This window comes from Anguilla rostrata, chromosome 10, assembly GCF_018555375.3.
Source record: "Anguilla rostrata isolate EN2019 chromosome 10, ASM1855537v3, whole genome shotgun sequence".
NCBI lineage: Eukaryota > Metazoa > Chordata > Actinopteri > Anguilliformes > Anguillidae > Anguilla > Anguilla rostrata.
This window is the reverse complement of record NC_057942.1, coordinates 33,145,857-33,166,889: the sequence shown is the minus strand read 5'-3', so window position 1 is coordinate 33,166,889 and position 21,033 is coordinate 33,145,857. Positions and strand designations below refer to the sequence as shown.

Below are 21,033 nucleotides of genomic sequence, written 5' to 3'. Positions count from 1 at the left end.
AGCCTCCCCCCTTTATTTGCGAAAACAGAAACCTGAGACGGCCATTATCGGCAGGGCTTCAGCGCAGGCTGAAAACCAGGCACAAAACCGCAAATGCTAAGCTAACGCTGCGCTGCTGAGCTACACTGACTGAACTGTACAGAGCTCCTGTGCCAACTGAGATCCTTTCAAAGTGTGAACAATTCCAACCGGTCTTAAATATAGGACCCACCAGATATAATCATGGGGGTCAGTGAAATTCACGCATCTTTGAAACAAGCCAATGCTGCAGAAAGGTTTGACCATGAGTGCGGAAAATACTGGCAAAAAACACCTGACATTGGAACACAATAGACAAATGTATCTCACCTCAAGCTAAGAGAGAAGGGTCATTGACCTGTGATACAAAAATGCTGCTCTGCGGCCTAAAATTTTGTTTAGCCAGCTCCAGTCCCACAAAAACTGCAACCACCTCCCACGTGGCTGAGAAGTGGTGGAACACTTCAATTTATTGCACAGTGATTAAAATACGATCCCCCAAGGGGGGGTTTGCTTGGTGCAACCCTCAATCAGTGAACCAAGCATAGCAGAAGAAGCCTTCAGTCTAAAGAGGTGACACAAGATTAAAGGGTGTCTCATTTAGAGGCTCTCCTATAAGGTCTGTGAGTGGGGGGGGGTTCACCGCTGACGAGAATAGCTCAGAAGCCAGTCTTACTCAGAAGCCAATCTTTAGTGCAAACAGAACAAACCAGACCCAAAGTGCACTCTAGATTCAACGGTTAATTGAAAAATAACAGCTGTCACACTGTTCTGAGGAAAACTAAAGCTGGCAGGCCAAACTCATGCAGCTGAAAGTAGCACACTCGTGGTCCAAAACTCAGCAGGAGGACTTGTGAATGACTGAAAAACAAATCCCCTCAAACTCACACAAAAAAACTGCACCAATATTAGAAGAGTCATCCCGCGCAGTCGTTCGCGAGAATAACTTCTTCCCAATTCGGAACGAGGACCCCCAGTGCGCCCTCGAGGACCCCTTTCATTATGCGAGAGCTGTCCCGCGACGGTCAGAATTTAAATCCGCCAACAGCTGCGGACAAGCCCCCCCTCTGTTCGGGGAAGCGGGGGCGGTTGGCAGGGCCCGGACCGGCACTTTCTTGGACGGCTCGGGTTCCTCGTTTATGCCAACCCAGGCAACTTTCACAGGCCCCTTTATGAGGGAGGAGGAAGAGGCGCACCGGACCCTTGATGCTGCGCGTGAGAAACAGCACGTTACCCCCAACCCAAAACCCCCCCTCCCCCCCAGGGCTCACACCCAGAGAGCAGAGAAAAAATAAAACGAATTAGCCTGGGTTCCTTCAAAGAGCTGTAATTATAGGGAGCTTTCGTGTGAATCTTAAAGTGTTAGAGGAACCATGGAGGGGATTCACTCATCCACCCAGTATGGACTCACTTTGTTTAAAAGAAAAAAAGTCTAAACTTCTCTTTGAACAGGCACAGTTGCAAACTTACATGATTTAAATGTACAGTGAAATTGTAGTTTCAGTTCAGTTAAAATGTGTAGTTCAAGTTTTTGGCACTGCACTCAATTCAAATGGGTCATGGATAAACTTGTAACTGGGCACCCATTACAAGGCAAAGCTTAAAAGCTACTGCACAGAACAAACAATACACAAAGCCCAGCAGCCGATCTCAAAAGTAATTCCCGTGCTTTGCACACAAGTATTACACAAAAATGACGATTAGGCTACCCATAAACACCACAGTGATGAAAAACCTCAAAGGGACCAAAATGGGAGGTAAAAGGGTTAAAAACTCACCGTGCCGTGCTCTCCCAGGCGCTGCTTAGCCCCAGCCTTAAAGCGCATTACCCATTCAGTTCCGTTCCCGCGGCACTGACAGCGCAGTGTCGGCACGGTAACCCCTCGGCAGAGGCAGAGCGGTAACCCGAGCGCGCTGGGAAGGATTGGGACACGGGCGCCTCGCAGCTGACACGTGAGGACCGCGGCGGCCCCGGCGGGCGAGCGAGCGAGGTCTCGCGCGAGTCCCCCGCCCCCCCAGAGCGCGGACGTACGCATTCCTCAGTGCGCCACTACTCCGCCTGGGGCACCGACGAACGCGATTCCCTCCTCATTAGGGCAAACGCGATCCGTACGAAATCCGCGCATATTATATCACAACCGTTTCTACGTTTTTTCCTCTTTTGCCTGCAGCCAAACGTCACAAACATAATTCACTGCATCGTTAGACTGAGAGGTATCACCTATTTTTGCGCATTTTTAAAAATGTATTTCAGAACATTTGCTGCCTAAAGGGAAAGAAATTGGCTCATTGCATGCAATGTAAGTTAGGCAACAGTCCATTAGATATGGAAATGTATAATTTACGTGAGAAGTTGCAGTTTGCTTCTCAAAGAGCTTCAAGGCAGTCATCTTGTTTGTTTTTCATAGGCTAGCCATAGCCTATGTTCAGTTTCATATTCAACACTGCAGGCATTTCCATCCTTCAATATACTCCAGACATTAAGAGTACTTCAAAGTCATTAGACTTCACAGGACAGGGCAGCGTAATTTAATTGGTCAAGGGTAACTTTCAACAGCCCACTGTAAGTTTTAAAATCCCGCTGTGCAAAGACAATAATTTTGGATGAGCCTGATTGTGCCTTTTCCCAAACTACGAAGCGTGTGCATTCAGGCCACCTTCCTTTCAGGTTCTCTTTTTTCATGCAATTAGCCTCCGTGAATAAATTCAATGATAACAGTGGGGGATGAGGGTCTGCCAAGCTTATTTTGCATGGCTACAGAAAATTCACTCCAAGCGCCGTGAACTTTAACCACAAGTATAGTATAGTATCGCACTGCATAGTACAGAAGTAACTAATTGGGCTCCGCACTTGGCATTTCTCTTGCCCTATACAGACTTCACTCAATCAACAAGAGCTATCAAAACACTCAATTATAACGACCCTAGTCAAGCAGCGTGCCGTAAAACTTTCCCATAGGGCATCTTTTCAAGGCGGAATTAAAGGGCGGTTTATTTTAGCAGGTCTTCACAGTGCTCCTGATTGGCTAGGTCAGACAACCCACAATGCCTTCACTGTATCTCCGCCATGGGAATCGGACAGCTGTCCAAGCCTGAAGAGCACCTACTTCAACAGGACACAATATCAAACCCCTTCCCCCGCTCCCACCTCACCCCTCCACCGTGCAATGGAAAAACAAGACCAGTCAACTGAAGGTTTTAGATTTATTTATGAAAACCCACTTTAGTTTTGTTAAAAGTAAAAATAAATAAATGTGACTAGCCAGGATGATCATAAAACTAAGCTTTAACTTGTTAGTAACTAGGCTATATGTGGACAAGCAAATGTGGAAGGTAAGTGCCAAACTCAATTAAATTAAAAACACAGTTTCACCAGGTCTATTTCTATTTGTTTTTTGACTCGATTGTTATGTTGCCATTTTCTCAAAGAAAACTTCAAAGCGGGGAATGTAAGACCTAAAGACCCTCGCAATAGCTGAGAGGTGTACTTCAGACACAATACACCTTGTTTAAAAGCATGCAATCGCATTTTAAAAAGCCGTGAAAGAGAGTAGTTCAGAGACTGAAGTTTAATTTTAAAAATTTCATATTTAAATTTGTGTTTTGATGCTTTGAATTTTGTTTTACCATGTGTCATTTCTTCTTTAATTCTTTCCGATACTTGTTATTTAATTTTTTTTTTTAATGTACCTACACTCATTGCAATTTGCAGTTGAGACTGGCTTTTAGGCTGGGTTTGGTCCCTGAAGTCCTTTGAAATCTTTTCATGTTGTCTTTCAAGGCTCTGTTCAACTTAAAGGAGTCTCCATTTCCATCCTTCCCCCCAAGGTTGTTCAAACAGTGTCTGTTTTTTTTCTAGGTTTTCATTCCACCAAAAAAGACTTTCACTAGTGGAAGAGTCACCAGGGCAAATGGTGTAGCAAATGGTGAACTTTCAAAGAGATAGTAAGTGCTGCATCGAACTATGCAGTAAAAGAGCGGGAAGACCTTGAGAGGATGGAAGGAGGAACTTACACATCAAACGGACACCCCAAAATTACTAGCTATACATTTTACCCTTCCTAGTGCTTTGAAAACTAACTTGGAAGGATCTGATTATGTGGCTTTAGCGCTGAAAGTGTTAGCGGTTATAATTTCAAAAATGAATGGCCCGTGATTAAAATTTCAAAAGTTTGGGCTGTTGAAGAAAGGGCTTAACATGACGAAGAACAAAAACATCTCTGTGGCACGGTGGCGTGGGTGTCGCGGCTTGGGTAATCCCAAGCGAGAGAGACCGACCCGCTCTCCTGCACCGCCACAGACCATGTGTGCACTACCAACCTTCTGCAAGTTTAACTCTTTGAAGTGTAGGTTTTTTGGAATGTTCTCCCCCGCCCCCCCAAAATTAAAAGTTAGCATTCTGTAACCTTTGCTTGCACCCAGAATTCCATTTCATTAAGCAGGAAGAATGTGCAGTTAAACTAGTTATGCTTAAGTGTGGAATGATGACGGCTTTTGGTCTGCTTCTAAGAAAAAAAGAGCAGGTGTTTTTGGTTATATAAATGGTTATATAAAAGGCTATTGCTACATCTTCTCAGCTCATTCAGAATACTAATTTTGAGAACCATTTTCTTGTCTAATAGAAGGTCTCCTTATATGTAGCTACATTGTGAATACTGAAGAAGCAAAGGACACAGGCTTGCCGTGAATTGTGGAGACCGTGTGCGGCACTTGAAATAGAGGTTGGTAACCTGAGCCGTCCTCCAGGGTGAAGGCCAGAGGGAGGACAATGTGGATTGGTTTCACTGGTTGTTACAGTCATCTGATTTCAAGGTTCTAACTAAGGCCCTCTGTTGCAAATGCGGCTGAATCCCCTGTAACAATTGAACATCGCCCTGATTGGTCGATACCAATTCAGCTCAGGAACCGGATTGGCTCTTATTTGCCAAATATAATGAAAATTGACCTTATAAGTCAATGCAGCCTTGAAGCTGGAATAGGAACTGCATAATATAAAATGTGTAGTGGACAGCACTGAAATTTTGTTTCCCAAATTTTATTAAAAAAAAAGACTTAATATGATAAAAATGATTCTTATGAAGAAAATTATGCTATACCAACCGTTTGGAAAAATATGAAAAATGTCTTTGCACAATATTATCTCTGCTTCCCAATGCTATAATTTGAAAGAGGAATAAAGTAGCTGTAATCATTACTTACAATGACTTCCTTGAGAGAAGCAATTACAGAACAGACAATTTATTAAGTTACATCACTGTCAGTACAGTACACTTGTATCATCTTCATAAATAATAATTTAATCATACTTTTAATACACTTTTTTGTTTCTCATATAGGCTACTTCCAGTAACTTCACAAGGAGCCTGCAGAGTCATTCTTGAGGACATGTGACTTAGGCGATGCACAGTAGTTCCTTAAAGTGAAGCCCAATCAGCCTCATTTTAAAACCTGTAAATCCAGAAAGTTGGGGCTTAACGAGATGTGTCAAATCCAGTCAGGGCTTTGATCATCAGATAATCGCTTCCTGGTAAATTTCTTTGCAAATATGCCAGTGTTAACCTGGCTACCAGCCCATCACATGGGGGGGATCACCTGATCGGGACAGAGGATGCTTGCTTTGTCTTTTTTAACACACCTAAGTAACCCCCCCAGCTATCTTTTTTTCTATTTTTCAATCCACTTTCAATCTACTAGACCCTGTTTTTTCATTGCAAGGTGTTCAACAACCCTATTAATGGTGAATGTCACTGCACAGCTTAAACTTTTACTCAAAATAATAGTGTGATGTTGCTCTCCCCCCACACTCCCTCTCTCACTATCAACCCACCAACACTACAGTCCAATTCCCCCTTCCACATTAACACAATACGCTTCATTTTCCCTTTCAGACTAAAGCAGTAATTGTGCTATGCTCACATTAATGCAGGCATGACACAGGCCAACGCATCACACACAAAGCTGAACAATGTTCTGCGCAGTGCTAACAGCGCTGTGTTTGCCTTCTTCAGTGTGACCGGTTGGCGAAGTCACACGTGACCACTAGACAAATAGGATTTTCATTCTATTCCGTCCGACTGTTTCTCGAATGACACACCCACTGACGAGAGAATTCCTCGTTCATTGTTCAGCTTTGGAGAGGCTGAGGAAGTTCTGTTCCCTGGAGTTCACAGGGACAGCCTGTTCTTTTGAATCATATAATGGGCGGTATGGGGATTCCGTACCAAAAAGTGATTATTTTTTCTTTGGCATACCATTGCTGCCAACATTTTTCACACTTCCCTATTTTCACCATATAATTGTCACCATTTGTCACCCAGCTCTCTCTGCTTTCTGTGACAGTGGATGTGATTTCTAAACCATAGCGTAGGAAATCTACACTAACTTGAACTGCAATCACCTGCTTTATGGTTTTCAGGAATGAACCAACAAATGTAATCAACCCTCTCTATAGCTGCACAGTCGCGTTCGAATATTATTTGGCCAGAAATGTCACCCTGGACCAGTAAAACAGACCTAATCTTCACAATGTTTCAAGTTTCAAAATCTAACCTCTCTCAAAGTTCCACACGCACGGCCTTTTTAAAACTTTGCAGGAACTCAAGCATAACAGAGCAGTTGGTTATATTTCTCCACCTTTGTACTTGTCAAGTTATATGGAGTGTGTATTATTCCACTCCCACTTTAATTTCCAAGCCACTCAAATAATACAATCTCAGACCAACCTTTGCTCAAGCTTCTGTTGGTCCGATTTAGATCACACCTCACTTGTTGCGTGTATCTTGCATAACCACTCAAAGCAGCTGAGCCGGAGAGTCTGTCCCCGGTGTCTCTCACATTGTAAAGACCGAGTCTCCCCTCCGCTGAGGGGGATTACGGAAACACAGTCATGGCAAGGGCAGATTAGATGAGCAAACAGTTCTAACCAAGCAGCAAAGTGGAAGTAATTTCCCCTAAACTAACACGGGCTGATGGAGCCATTTTACAACGAGGCCCCTTCGGGGCCAGACGGGGCTTTGATCAGCCTGCGCCGAATTCACAGCAAGGCGTAAATTTCGGAGCCTCGGCCCATGTGTCCACAGGGGCCGTACTTAAACATGTAGGCTACGTACACTCCCCCGCCCTCCGGGAGAGCGTCCATACGCCAAACCAACACCACCCGGCGCTTTCCCCTGGGTTACGCCAATGTACTTTGGCGAGGCCTGGAGGCTGGTTCTTCAAGGAGAAAATGCCGCAGGAATGTATGCCCACGACAAACATACGCTGGTTGAGAAAACCGTGCTACAGCAGCCGAGGCTTATCCACCCAGAATGTGCACACTGCTATGTCCTCATAACCTGGGTGTCAAAGGCATAAAGTAAATCCAAGTGTACTCAACTCAGTAGAACTTTCTGGAAACAGCCTACTCAAAATAAAGTTCTAGGCGCAGACAGGCACAATATGGGCTGCGGCCTTCAAGGCTTCAGCTCTGTAATCCTCGCCTACCTTTTGGTCTTGGGCTCGAAGTGCGTAAAGAGCTGCAAAAAGCCTCTTCCGTCAGACCGTACAGCCATTTGCTGACGGGCAGAGGCGTGATTGGAGCGCTGGGGAATTATAGACTGGTGAGAAAGCCAGATCTGATTATTCTGAAATGATGAAAAGGGGAATTAAATGGCAAAAAAGGGGGCCAAGCAGGACCTCGTTCTTTGATATTGCCTCCCGTTATTAAATTATCAAAGGCTAGCATATGATTAGAGATGAAACCAAACTCTTTGTACCGCTGGGAAAATCTCCAAATTCAGAAGGGTCTCTGCCCAGCAAGGCCTCAGAAAAGAACATTGTGCAACTGACACCCTGTGGATGACCAAACTTTATATTCTGCTACCTTGACTATACACACAGAGGAGCACTGTCAACTTTAGATCAGACCCTTATAGGTAAGGGGAAAGAAAGGGGGAAAACTGTTAATTGACTAGAAATTCAACATTATTCCATGACACATCCTGTTATATCTGTTTCTCAAAAAAGTTCCTGTTATAATCACATTTTCAACAACAAAAAAAGAAGAAATAAATAAAAGCTGTGCAATAACTTTTCCCACTGTGTTGATGAATAATTAATCTTCATAAAGAAAGAAATTAAGAGAGGAAACAATCCAGATTAAGTTGTAATTCTGCCCAACGGGAAAATAGGAAATAAGGTTTTTTTTTCTTTAATCTTCCAAAAATACCTGAATCAAGCCATAATTGATAGTGAATAGTCCTTAATTAAATTGACTTTTTCCCACTTTCCACCAAAGCTGAGTGCTCACCGCGTGGTGACTGTTGAGCTCAGCTGGTGGCTGGCCACACTTTTTCAGAAGGGCAGCCCTGCTATTCTGAATTCCAGAATTGACGAAGGTTATTGCAAAAATGTGACAGGCCTAAAATTACTTCCAGGCGTTCCAAAATTAGAGAGTAGAAAAATGGTTAAAAGAAATGTAAAAAAAGATGGAGGACGCCACAAAAATAGCCACACTGATTCAAACAGATAAAAGGCAGAAGTGAAACACAGCAGCAGGATTGGTTTTTTTCTCTCAGGTTGCTTTCAGATCTTCGAGAAACAAGCCCATGCAGCGCATCACAGGCTGAGCTGGAGATATCGGTTAAACTTTTATACGGTGTCTGTCAAACCATTATGAAAACAGAATGCACGCCACTGAACTCATATTCACAGAAACCTGTACCTTTCAATGGAAAGTAATGGTGACAGTGTATAAGTGTTGCATTCGATTTTCTATATCACCCTCCTAGGTTACCCCTTCTCTTCACATGACACTTGGTAGCAGGGGGCAGTTTGGGGCCAGGGGCCCTCATAGCTTAGCAGTTTCCAACTGGGGTTCACTAGACAACAAAAAAAAAAAAGTCCACAGAACTGAAGCTCTGTACTTAACCTGTTATTCTTACTTTTACATGTTTGTGATGTTCTACCTCTGATGGCTACTGGAAAAACAAATGTCCCAAGTATACACAAACGGTAAGACGAAAGGAACTGTCCACTGAGAATTAGGCTAAATGCATGGTAAGCAAGGGTACTGACCCCAGATACTTTTATATAGACTAGAATTGTGTACATACACAAATTCCTCTTAGGATAGTTTAAAGTGAATAGAACATGAGCGGAAATGAATTTACTAAGCATTTTAAGGACCACAGACACAGTGTGTTTGGGACATCCAATAAAACACATTTTATGAAGCATCATTTTCAAATCATTTGAATGTAGGCTACAGTGACTTTACCCTTGCACATAACTGAGTTGTGCTCATATCCTGTTATAAAGCTGCTATTTTCTGCTGCCACAACAACATTAATGACTTCCAACAGTTAGTTTTGGGTGAGGAGAGATATCCACTCGGCATGGTGGGGCTTTGGCATGATACACAGTCTTCATTAGGTTGTGAACAGAAAAAAATGTATATCATAAAGTAATAAGAGTGGGAAACGCTTTGAGTCATAAATACCTTCCATTTCATTGAAGCCTTCGGGTTTTCACCATCGATTCAACTATTCTCGTTTGAAAACACAAAGCTACATGTGCACTCACTACCTAGTCAACAGAAAACTAACAGGTGCAGACGCGACTGACCAGACCGACACACTTCCACAACTAACTAACGACAGCCAAACCGATTAGTAGCATTCGCGGCAAAACAACTATGTTTTAAGTTAAGGTTTCACAACAAACTTGAAATATTTGACTTTAAAGGTAAGCACTGCAGTTAATCTTTAGAAAATGCAATGCTTTACATTCAGTACTATATATGCATTTGCTACTATTCTATAAGGATTCAATAAACCACACGGGTCGTGCAGAATGCATTTTGCCCTATAGCTACATGATTAGCAAACATATAAAGACAGCGTATTAAATGATTAGCTACTCACTTCGTCTCGGTGAAATGCAGATGCTTCAATTGTTTACCACGATGCGGATGTTTTTCATTTAAACGAAAAATACCACTCTCTCAGGCGAGCTAGTTAGTAAACTTTCTATAGGTGATTTTTCCACTGTTGTCCGCCAAACTAAACAATGACCACCCACACTACCGAGTCCCGTAGCCTATATCTTTCTTTCACTCTTCTCTTTGTAGTTTGTGTGTCCGCCACCAGCTTGCCTCGCTTCGTGCTCATGCGCACAAAACTGAGCCCTACGACTGATATTCCTCTCTACGCTATGGGGTGCCCCGCAGTGCGACGTTCCAACAGGACACCGCGACAGGTGGACTATCCAAAAGAGCTTTCCTAAAGGTGTCAAAGAGTCTGGAATTTCACAAGAACACCCAGTTCTTAAACCACAAAACGCAATCATGTTGTTTTCTACGAACGAGTATTATTTCGTTATTTGTAATAAAGGGGAAAATAAGCTAAATAAACAAGAGGTCACATTAACTTGCATGAATAATGTTCCGTTTTCTGCTAGCTTACTCGAGATGTATTTTAGGGGTTAGCAAGTCTGTGTTTTAAAGTCATTTAATATAGGCCAATGACAAGTTAATTTAAATAGTCTGTATTTTATTATTTCATTGAAATCTTCAAAAAAGTTCAAACACTTTGATTCTGCAGTCCTGTTAGTTGAAAAATTCAAGATGTACTTAATATGGTTTTGCAAATCCACTACATAGGCTAGCTACATATCTGGCTCTGTCGAGCAAAGAAGCATACCGCGAGAGTCGTTATTCAAAAGTCGGCCTATAATATTTCATCGCACAAAGCAAGAAAATAGGCTACCTGAAAGGAATTGTGAATGGACTTGTATCGTGTTTCACTTCTCCAAATCGTCATTTAATGACGTAGGCTAATTGAGAGGACGCCCATTTATAAAATTTATTCAATTTAGAACGCGTTACAAATCACTTCCTTCAGCCTAAATTTACTGAAAAGGCCCTTTGAATCAAGGAGAGGAAAGCCCTTCCACAATTCGATTTAAAATCATTTGGCCAGAAAGCGCACGCCTCCTGAAGTTTGCCTTACCTGGCTAATGAACACCAGAGCTTTCTATGGCTCTGATGAACACCGTTCAGCATTTTTTCCCCCACTTGAGTGTTATCTCTGGTCCTGGATTACAGCACAATTTCCATATCGTGACTAATTCTTATTCTATTTTTTTTTTTTTCGACCCACGAGCAGCCAGCTGGATCGTCGCCTGCTTCAGCTTTCAATTCACCTGGGCAATAAATGTTTCTTTTGTCTTATAGCGAATTCAAAATTTACTCATGGGGTTATGACGGACGGTCCTACAAATACTAGTTTGGTGTAATTTAAAGGGTCGGCTGTCACTATAATTATATATTAATAAAATATCTAATCATTTTAATAACGTGAGACGAGTCTTTAATTCTTCTCCCTAATAATCATTCTTAAGTCAAGTCCCACCATCACACCACCTTTGCCATATAGTCGTGTTGATTTTATTATGAAATACGTTTATTTATGCCGTTTGAGAATACATACTAGCACATGCTTAAACCATAGTAACACACAATACATATGAATTACTTCAGCTCTTTTTCAGACTGTGCGTATCTCCTGCGGAATTATTTTATGAACAGATGATGATTATGGTCCGTGTGATCTGATGTTGGGGATTAGCAACCCTGGTCAATGAAGGGCCCATTCGGGAGTAAATCGTATCAGTAGCTTGGTTAATGTGCCAATATCTGTGACAGTCTGCACAGCTTCTTTCATACGCTCAACTAAGAGTGAGCACCATCGCAGTCAAGCTAACCCGCCAAGGCAGGAGTTTTTTGTCATATCTGCATATAATTCACTGAAAACATTACTGAGATTGTGAGTAAACAAACAAAATCTGTTACCAACTGTTACTTTTTTATCACACCCAATTGTCATTTGTAAGCACAGTACTTAAAATGTTCTTGCTGCATGATGGTAATGAAAAATTATACATTAATGAAAACACATATATTTTATCAAAGTACAAGATAACACACATTTATTCCAACGTTGAATAAAAATTCTTAAAACTTTCCGTCCCTCACTCTCGCTATTATTGTGTGGACCTGGCATATCTAAATGAATACAAGTGTGACACCTTTTGGTCGTATGAGGAAATGCTCTTTTACATTCCGCTCTTAACTTTCCTGGAGTTTTTATGGAAGGAGAAAAGAGTCAACAGGCCTACCTATATTGAGTTTTTATTTTATTTATTTTTTACATACTGTCAAAATACTCTGTTGAAATATTACCATCATCTTGACTAAAATTAATTCAGCTGGTGAGTGAGGAATGTTGTGAATGGAATATCCCCAGTAACAGCAACATTTCTAAAATTAAAAAATAACTCTTTCTATATTTAAACATAAATGCTCAATCTGTTCATTTGCAGGGTAATTTCAGATTTGTGCATGCTCAATCATATTTGGATAAGTTATGAAGTGTGTTATGAAATAATGTTTCTCCTAGCTTGTGACCTTATCTCACTATCGTAGTCATCAATGGCTTCTGTTCCCTCTGTAGTTGTTCAGTAACATATTAATTAATTTTGTGTTATTCAATCTTGAGACTGAACTTTGATCATGGAGAGCTTCTATGTATGGATACCAATGAGAGCATGCTCACGGAAGGAATATTAATAAGTAAACATTGTGGAATAATTGCATATTATGTGGTTATATTTAGTCCCATACTCCACCTAGTTTTCATTTTATTTTATTTGAATTAATTAGTGAACAAACAATGACCAGAAAGTTTGACTTAGAGGTGATAGCATTAGCATAGCTTTTTAAATACATATTTATATTTCTGTTCTTGCAGCAATAGAATTTATTTTATTATTTTTTTATGCTCAAGGTCCATGGAAACCAATTACATCTTCCTATGTTGCTGGCTATATATTGCCTAAATATCGGAATACTGAATTGTAAGTTGCCAATTAATATATAGTTGCAGGCACAACTCTTACACATGCACAGACAAACACCATTGACTGGACCTAGTAAGTGGTTTGAAACAATGGGATTTCCCACAGAGAAAAACTTTTAAAGACTTGTATAATACGCATTTCTATACTGACAACACAATCCTATATGCCTCTGCTACCTCAATCAGTCTGGCTGTGTCATACATGCAGGCTGCATTCAATACCATACAGAACGCACAGGCAAACCTTAAACTGCCTTTAAATGCTGGGAAAACCAAATACTTTTTTCAAAGGCACTAAACTCAGAATCAGTATGGATACATTTTAAACAGTGATCAAATGGAATGAATCCCACACAGTAAATACATAGGTATTTGGAATAATAAAATGTTCCCTGTTAAAATGCATATTATGAATTTAACCCAAAAAAAAAAAAAAAAAAACTAAGCTAAAAGTCAAAACTGGATTCCTATAGAGAAACCACACAATTGCCTCACAATTGAAAACCGCAAAAAGATTGTGCAAGCTACAATCTTACCAGTTCTTGATTATGTGGATATTTTATATATGCATACCACAGCTATATTCCTAAAACCCCTGGACACAGTCTATAATAGTGCATTACATTCATTACAGGTGACAAGTTTCCTATTAATCACTGTCTTCTTTACCATGCAGTATCATGACAATCGCTAGCCTGAAGGAGAAAGCAGTACAGCATTTTATTTACATACAAAGCCCTCCTCGCAAATCTACCTTTTTATCATACCACACTTTTATCTTTTAGAAACTCAAACTATTGCACAAGATCTCATTATTGGATTGTGCTAGAAACACCACGATTCACAAGTGAACTAGGAAGAACTGCTTTTAAAGTATATGCACCACACGTGGAATAAATTTCAGGAATCACTTAAACTTGGTGTCCTTTCGACAGTTTAAGGCCTTGGTGGTTAATTTGATCTTTGAAGAAGTGTATGGAATTGCTTTGTATAATTTAACTGTCTTAGTTGTATTGTATGTTGTGTTTGTGTTTGTTCCTTTGCGTTAGCTTTTTTTTTTTAATGTATGCTATTGCTATGTATAATTCTTTCATATGTGTACTCTGTTCATACACTTTATGTATCAGGCCTTTGTACAAGGCTTGTCTAATATGTATGGATTGCAGGGCTCCTTTGCAAAAGAGACCTCTGGTCTCAGTAGGACACCCTGCCTAAATAAAGGTTAAATAAAAATGGCTGGAAATGTGGTTTAGTAGGAGCTGGAAAGACTGAAAATTCCAGGTCCAGTTCCCTGGTGTGGAATGGCCATTATCCTGTTCAGCACAGAGCTTAATCTGAAGTATTTCCAATATAATTGGGCTCTATAAAAGAACAATATAGAATAGTACAGATTGCTAACGGGTTTTGACAAACAAGCGCATCTCCAACTGCTTCTCTCTTCACTAATCAACAGAGATAGTGAACGCTCAGGGCAAAATAATAATAAAAAAATAATAAAATATATTACTACCCCTTTGTTTTTGTTAACAGTCTACTAATCCGTATTCCAGATGTATTTAATGGTCAGTAAACTATAGTACAATAGCAACATGGCAGCTCAATGACATGTAGGCTAATACAGCCGTTATGCTGACACTCAATTGTACTGCAGAGATGCTACTCAGCGAGTCCGCCCTCTAGCTAACTTAACACTTATCTGACGCTACGAAAGGACAACTATGAATTAGGCTTTCATTCATTCACAGAATTCTTTTGACTCTCCTTGTGTTTATTGTCCTCCTCAATGTGCACCACACAAACACATCAGTGTATTCGTCCTGCCACACCTCTGTGTGTATGCTTTCTGTTTGGATTGGTTCAGTTTCACTCACACCCCCTTTCCAAACTATTTCCGTGTTCGAGTCCTGCTGGTGGGTAAAAGTGAATTATAGCAATCCGTGTTCATTTTCTGAGGTGGAACTGCACCTGATCAGCTCCGTTCGCAACGCCAACATGACAGACAAAGGTGCATTCGATACCAATGTTGTTACCTTAACCAGATTTGTGTTGGAGGAAGGCAGGAAGGCGAAAGGCACAGGAGAACTGACAACCCTGCTCAACTCGATGTGCACAGCCATCAAAGCAATCTCTACTGCCGTCAGAAAAGCTGGTATTGCTAATCTGTAAGTTTTCCAAATGCAAGTACTTGCCTGCTAACGTTAAACTACTGATTGATCGTACAGAATCAAATCGAAAAGACTGCATCAGTGTAAAACGTACTTTTAAATGAAGGCTGAATAAAGTATCTAAGGAGCTGGCTTAGTATAGTTAGCTAGCCAGCCAACAGAGGTGAGTTACACGCTTTCACATTAGCCCATGTTATAGCGACCTTTGGTTATGCCAGGATGATAAAGTACAGTTATACATTTGAATCAACATTTATCGATGAAACCCAATCAAACATAAAAAATCTGGCTAATAAATGTCAGTCATTGCTGCGATGCATGTGCTAGCCAACTAGCCATTCTTGCCAAACAAACGATACCGCCCGTGCAGACGATGAGAGACAACGTGGAGAGAGGTGTGTCGTTTGGACACCTTTTCTCCTTATCGTGCGGGTAGAATCCCCTGACCTCTTTCATACGTCTGGCCTGTAGACTTGAAAATATGGCCCTGTTGTAAACAGCTCAGCAGTAGAACAGTAAAATTCGACTTGCAAAATCATCCTTGATCGCGCACGCAACGGGTAGGTGTTCGAGATGACGAATGATTTAGACTTCAGTAGTTAGAATCGTAGAACTGCTATCAAACAGACGTAAAGGCCATAGTATCTGCTGCCACAGCTCCAGTTCTGGGGTTTATCCACATGACACGATGCCAATGTTGAAGTGAACGCTGCGTTCCTGTCATTCTGACGTAGAAAACGCAGCATCATGCCTGCAGTGTGCATTCGATGTTGCGAAAAAAAGTTAGCCTAACTTCTTTGCACGTTGTCTCTCTAAGTTCTCCAGTTCTTGGATTTTACCTGTTCTCTGAAATACTACTCCTTAGAAACTGCAGTACGGTATCCACAGTGTATTTAGTATGCACAACCTCATATCAAAAAGAACCCTATGTATAACAAAATCTACTGTCTCCGTGTTTGTTAATGTTCAAATAACAGAAAGGCAATTAAAGTTGCCATGAACGATTTGCAGAACTTCGACTGGGTGTGTGCCAGTACCTTACTGGCTAGAATATACCATCACCTGCTCAGTAGTTATGCAATCATAACCTGAATCCTGTATTGCACTTCTGTGGGCTGGAATTGATACGGTCATAAATTGTAAACCCATTTATACCAGGAAAATGCATGAAACGCTTATGTTAATTTAAGAAAAATATTAATGCATTGTGTAGAATCCATGTGTTTTTGGTCTTTACTTTGTGCATAATTTCAAAATCAGGTGACAAGCATAGTTTACCATCTGTACAAACAACAAACACTTTTCAAATGAAACATGCCCCACTGTGCCACAAAACATTGAATTATGAGTGTTCTGCTGATAATATCTTTGAACAGTCCTAGCAAAACCTGAGGCAAAACAGTCACTGAATATTTTCATTTTAGTCAACCAGCTTTAGTAACTGCAGCTTTAGTAACTGCAGTAATAGGAAGGGCACTTCCTTTTATTGCATCAGTGTGTCATGTGATTATCTAAGACCTTGGAACTACAGGCTAAATCTCCCACCCAACACAACGTCTGTTCCATGTGCGTTTTTTAAAAACCACAATTTGTTAATTTTTTAGCCACCTTTTGTTATTTTTATCTGGATTTTGAATGCCCAGTTCTTTCTTTCCGTAGGCCTGTTGCGTCACTGAAGCCCTTGTGTGAGTTTTTATCATAGCTAAGGCTGAAATCACACCACCAGTTGGCGTGACACACTTTTTAGACTTCATGAGAAAACTACTACATCTCCATGCTAGACCACAGCTGGTATCTGTAATCCAATAGCGTACATTCTGTTCCTGGTCCCTGGTGTTCTTCTAGCCCAAGTCATTCCGTTGCTAACACGCCCCCTTCTGGGCAGCTATGGCATTGCAGGAAGCACCAACGTGACTGGAGACCAGGTGAAGAAGCTGGACGTGCTCTCAAATGACCTGGTGATGAACATGATCAAGTCCTCCTTCACTTCCTGCGTGCTGGTCTCTGAGGAAGATGATAAAGCCATTATTGTGGAGCCTGACAGGCGGGTGGGTGCGTGGGTCTAGATTAAAGGCCCCTAGCATGACTGTGTAAAGTTTTTTTCACCAAGGTTTGTCATTTAATAGGATTTAATGTGGTGTTAGCTTGTTATATCAACCTAAACCCCTTAACTGGAGTTTATTTTCAAACCTAACTTGATTTAACACAGTTTTACCTTTGACGTTTTATGTGATGCAAAATTATGAAGTCACTTCTCATTAGAAAAAACTTGCAATGATATACTTTTCGATGAGTGTTTTTGATTGATTTATAAAGTTTTTTCATCTACGGATATAAAAGTATTTGTTTCTTTTCGTCTATATCCCAGGGCAAATATATCGTCTGCTTTGACCCTCTGGATGGGTCTTCGAACATTGACTGTCTTGCCTCAATTGGATCCATCTTTGCCATATATAGAAAGGTAAATCTCTAAGGAGTTATTGTGCTTTCACTATTACAATTTGCAATTGGTATTGACCCAATTGGTATCTCACCCAATTCATGTTAGACTAGACTCCAGACCCTGGCCAGGAATAAGCGGGTTCGATAATGGATGGATGGATGGATAAACGGTCATCTGTTTGCATCGTATTTTCCAGGTGACGGATGACGAGCCCAGCGAGAAGGACGCGCTGCAGCCCGGCAGAAACATCGTTGCCGCCGGGTACGCCCTCTACGGCAGCGCCACCATGCTGGTCCTCTCCACCGGCCAGGGGGTCAACTGCTTCATGCTGGATCCCGTGAGTCCTCCTCCTAACAGACTCAGGAAGTGGGCCTCAACTACGCCTTCAAACTTTAGCGATTCCAGTTTTTAAAAATCAACCAATTTACACCACTTCTTAACACAAACATTTAGATTGGAACTATCACCCTGTTTTAAAATTATTCACATTTCATTTGAATCACATTTGAATGCCCTTGAGACACTTTTTTGGGAGCGGTGCACTGTGGATTGTACATCTTTAACCTTGTGTTGTGTATAGTTTGCATTGCATTACTGTGGACTAATTTACCAGTGAGCAAACATGGAGAATGCTGTTCATATATATTCTGTGCTGACTTTACGCCATCTGTTGGTTAATGTCTATAGAACATGCCTCACACCTTTCACAGAAGTTCTATCACACCGGTTTTCTTGTTGAATTAACATACAGTACGGTGCGTACTTGCATACTGTGTATATGTGTGTATTTGACTTTACCCCTCAGGCTATTGGTGAGTTCATCCTGGTGGAAAGAGATGTGAAGATTAAAAAGAAGGGGAAGATCTACAGTCTGAATGAAGGCTATGCACAGTATTTTGACCCAGCTATCACAGAGTATGTGCAAAAGAAGAAGTTTCCTGAGGTATGGAGGCATTAATGTGAAGTACAGAGATGCAGAGAGTAGGATTAAAAAGCACTGCCATATTTAACTGCCATAGCCTGAAATATCATGTCATGGATTACTTTAGTCTTCAGTCAGCCAGTGTATTTCAAGCGGTCTTTGTGTTCATAAATAGTATTTATTAGCATAGAAATAACCACTCTGCATGCACTTGCTGGAATTCAGCTCCTCATTCAGGCACTCGTTTTATACTTTGGTTTTCAAGATTCAAGGTTATTTTACAAAGGCTAAAATCTCCACAGCTTGCTGTAAACGATATACATGAATGGAAAGTGAACCGGACAAATGTGTTTCTGTATTTAGCCAATATTGAGACCGTTATGCGGCCTAAATGAGTTTGATATAAATTTGGATTAGGATATAGGGTTTCAGTGAATTGCTTCTGTGCCCTTTCTCCTGGCGTTTAGGATGGCAGCGCCCCCTACGGGGCACGGTATGTGGGCTCCATGGTAGCGGACGTGCACCGGACCCTGGTGTACGGGGGCATCTTTCTTTACCCGGCCAATGTGAAGAGCCCCAAAGGAAAGGCAAGTGCTCAAGAGCATCTTCTAAAATGGCATCTTATAATAGAGGGGCTCATGTTCATATAAAGCAATACATTTAATGTATTACTGTCTACTTAGTTTATTGTGCAGAATATATCATTTTACAAGCTTGGACATTTTTATGTAGTTCTCCATCAAGCCGTGTAGTTAATTGGATGTACCCTCTTCTGTTGTCAGCAGTTTCTACATCTGAAGCCTGTAAGATCAGTTGATAATGTTATCTTTGTTTTGATTCTTGACCTTTAATACATGATATGCAGTGTCAAAGTCTGCAGGCGAGTTGATGGTGTCACTGACTCTACAGAATTAATGGCAGTTCATTTCTGCACCTGAACTATAACCTTTGTGAGAAATTTTGAAAGAAATAACCCGGTAAAACAGAGACGATCTTCTGGAAAGCAACTGCTCAGTAGTGAAGCACTTAAATGTCTGCCATTACTTCAGTTATAGTTTGATGCATAATTGGGAAGGCACCCTTGTGTCGCTTATGTGCATGGCATGTTACACTAACTGCTGCACCTATTTATAGCCAAGTCACACCCAGAACCCCCCCCCCACAGCAGAAGGGACGGTGAGACTTTGCACAGTTAGACCTTCTTGGGCTGAGGAGTTTAACTTGTGCTTGATCTATAGATCAATAGGTAGGACTTGCCCTAATCGCTGAACTTGCAGTGATAGCCAATCCGTATGAAATGAAATGGGTGCCAACAGTGTCTGTTAACTTCCCCTCCAGCTAAGGCTGCTGTACGAGTGCAACCCTATGGCCTTCATCATGGAGCAGGCAGGGGGGATGGCCACTACGGGGACCATGAACGTGCTGGACATCCAGCCTGAGTCCATCCACCAGAGGGTGCCTGTGGTGCTGGGCTCCCCTGACGACGTGCAGGAGTACATCTCCATTGTCAAGAAGCACGCCAAGTGAGTGCGCCATCGCCTCCACCTGGACTGGAGGTCAAGGAGACGGTGCAGGACCAAAGCGGCATAGCAGGGGGCGTGTCTTCAGTATTGTTCATGGTGAAATAATTATCAATCCATCCCAGCTACACTGGTGGTGTCACTGTTCATAAGTATTTGGCATGTGACTGTCAGTAATTTGTTATGTGGACCATCACTTGATTTTTCTAATTCCAATGTTTGTAAAACACAAGTATTGTAAATATGACAATCAAAGTGAGCCAAAGCTGACCAAATGTGACCTGTGTGCCTTACACATGTTCTTGACAAAAGATGTGCCTTTTGTTTTCCATGGTTTACTTGAAGGATGTTTCAGAATTAAAATGCATCTACAGAAGCCTGTGCAGTTGTTTTTTTTCATCGCCTGCAATACCAAATCTTTTTGTGCCCACATATCTAATTCGCACTTTCCTTTATTGGCTGAACATACTGTTCTGTCTCATTTGAGACACTGCAATAAGCAGCTAAGTCTAATTTCTGTTCATTTTGAAAATGGAAAATACGTTATAGCATGCTAAGCTGTGAAGCAGGATTTATTTTCAGAGCCATATTTACCGAGCATGAGAGGGGTTTCTCCTACGATTATATCTACTATCTCAATATTTGAAATGATTCAGATTTCAGCAGAGGGTAGAGTGATATCCAAGATGCTATATCTAGAGAAGGCAACCTTTATGTGAAAGGTCAGGTGAGCTGTCTGTGGTACAATGATATTTGAGGCCGACAGACATCTTTTTCACAACACGGTCTAGACCCCTAGTGTGCTTTATGTTTTCAGTCCGGTCCTTAGACTTTACTTACTCTAAGAAGGTAAATACATTCTGACAACCTGTAGAGACGAGGATAATTTTCATATGTAATTGATTTATATATTTGCTGTATTGGTTTATTCAGACTATCTTGTTCATATTTAATATAACATTTTCTGTGCCACCATAAAGTACAGTACTGAGGGATCTATGGTGTGTGTCCCATTGTCCCATCTGCATGACAGCCAGTAGTAACCATCCATTTGCCATTATACGCATTT

The 21,033-nt window shown here is 41.2% G+C and overlaps 2 protein-coding genes across 4 annotated transcripts in view; one reads left to right on the top strand and one right to left on the bottom strand.

Moving 5' to 3' along the window:
* kank1a (KN motif and ankyrin repeat domains 1a) overlaps window positions 1-10,131 on the bottom strand; it is a 53,094-nt gene extending 42,963 nt beyond the window's left edge. The window contains exon 1 of one of the 3 annotated variants that reach the window (XM_064296604.1): window positions 9,921-10,131. The gene's annotated coding sequence lies outside the window, so the exon portion shown is untranslated. Of the gene's footprint in view, window positions 1-1,796; window positions 1,946-9,496; window positions 9,520-9,920 lie in introns of those variants that run through there. The other 2 variants (XM_064296607.1, XM_064296605.1) reach the window with 2 other exon arrangements.
* Window positions 10,132-14,804: 4,673 nt separating this feature from the next.
* Window positions 14,805-20,340, top strand: LOC135233253 (fructose-1,6-bisphosphatase 1-like). The gene is made up of 7 exons (XM_064296600.1): window positions 14,805-15,076; window positions 16,965-17,127; window positions 17,448-17,540; window positions 17,719-17,859; window positions 18,328-18,465; window positions 18,912-19,031; window positions 19,783-20,340. The coding sequence occupies exons 1-7, from the start codon at window positions 14,907-14,909 to the stop codon at window positions 19,969-19,971; spliced, it is 1,014 nt and encodes a 337-aa protein (XP_064152670.1). The 5' UTR covers window positions 14,805-14,906; the 3' UTR covers window positions 19,972-20,340.
* Window positions 20,341-21,033: the final 693 nt, after the last annotated feature.